Source organism: Mandrillus leucophaeus, unplaced genomic scaffold (genome assembly GCF_000951045.1).
Source record: "Mandrillus leucophaeus isolate KB7577 unplaced genomic scaffold, Mleu.le_1.0 Scaffold315, whole genome shotgun sequence".
In the NCBI taxonomy this organism is placed as follows: Eukaryota; Metazoa; Chordata; class Mammalia; order Primates; family Cercopithecidae; genus Mandrillus; species Mandrillus leucophaeus.
The window spans coordinates 612656-613791 of NW_012103310.1; the positions used below are offsets into that span (position 1 = coordinate 612656).

General features: G+C 46.7%; 1 protein-coding gene across 1 annotated transcript in view; it reads left to right on the forward strand.

The window, feature by feature from the left end:
* Nucleotides 1-1136, forward strand: part of CHAF1B (chromatin assembly factor 1, subunit B (p60)) — a 40391-nt gene that overhangs the window by 3124 nt on the left and 36131 nt on the right. Inside the window, 1 exon segment of the mRNA XM_011987751.1 lies at nt 771-903. Within this exon segment, the coding sequence (XP_011843141.1) occupies nt 771-903 (133 nt within the window).

Sequence of the window (1136 nt, forward strand, 5' to 3'; positions counted from 1 at the left end):
GCCTCCCAGGTTCAAGCTATTCTCCTGCCTCAGCCTCCCAAGTAACTGGGACTACAGCCACTCATCACCATACCCGGCTAATTTTTATATAAAGTAGAAATGGGGTTTCACCATGTTGGCCAGGCTAGGCTCGAACTCCTGACCTCAGGTAATCCACTTGCCTTGGCCTCCCAAAGTGCTGGGATTACAGGCCTGAGCCACCATGCCCGGCTCTGCTTTCTTATTTGATTCATTTTCCCTAGATTATTGTAACTGGACGTTCATTGTTTTGGGATTTTGATCCTGGTTCCTATTGGGTAACAAGTTGCTCTAGAAAGAAGGCGGAGGGGAACAGTAGACATTTATGTTTTAGGTAGGGATTTCTTTCTGAAAATAAGCATAGTTTTTTGTTTTTTTTTTTTTTTTTTTTTTGAGACAGGGTCTTACTGTGTTGCCCAGGCTGGAATGCAGTGGCCTGATCTCGGCTCACTGCAGCCCTGACCTCCAGGGCTCAAGTCATCCTCCTACCTCAGCCTCCCGGGTAACTGGAACTACAGGCATGTGTCATCACACTTGGCTAATTTTTAAAATTTTCTGTAGAGACCAGGTCTCACTATGTTTCCAGGCTGGTCTTGAACTCCTGGCCTCAAGTGATTTACCCACCTTGGCCTCCTAAACTGCTAGGATTACAGTTGTGAGCCACCGCACCCAGCCCATAGTATTGTTTTAATACAAACAGTATAATATGTGCCCATTCTATATTTTTCAAATGAATGTTTTGGTATCGACAGATCTGGAAGGTAGAAAAGGGACCAGATGGAAAAGCCATCGTGGAATTTTTGTCCAATCTTGCTCGTCATACCAAAGCCGTCAATGTCGTGCGTTTTTCTCCAACTGGGGAAATTTTAGCATCGGGAGGAGATGGTGAGTATTGCTGTTCTTCAGAGATTCTTTAGGAACCAGATAGATACCGGTGTGTCTCGTGTCAGATAGTGAGATTTGAGCTGAATATGCTTTTTTAGGGGGGGTGGGATAGAGTGTCGCTCTTATTCCCCAGGCTGGAGTGCAGTGGCGCAATCTCGACTCACTGCAACCTCCGCCTCCCGGGTTCGGGCGATTCTCCTGCCTCAGCCTCCCGAGTAGCTGGGATTATAGGC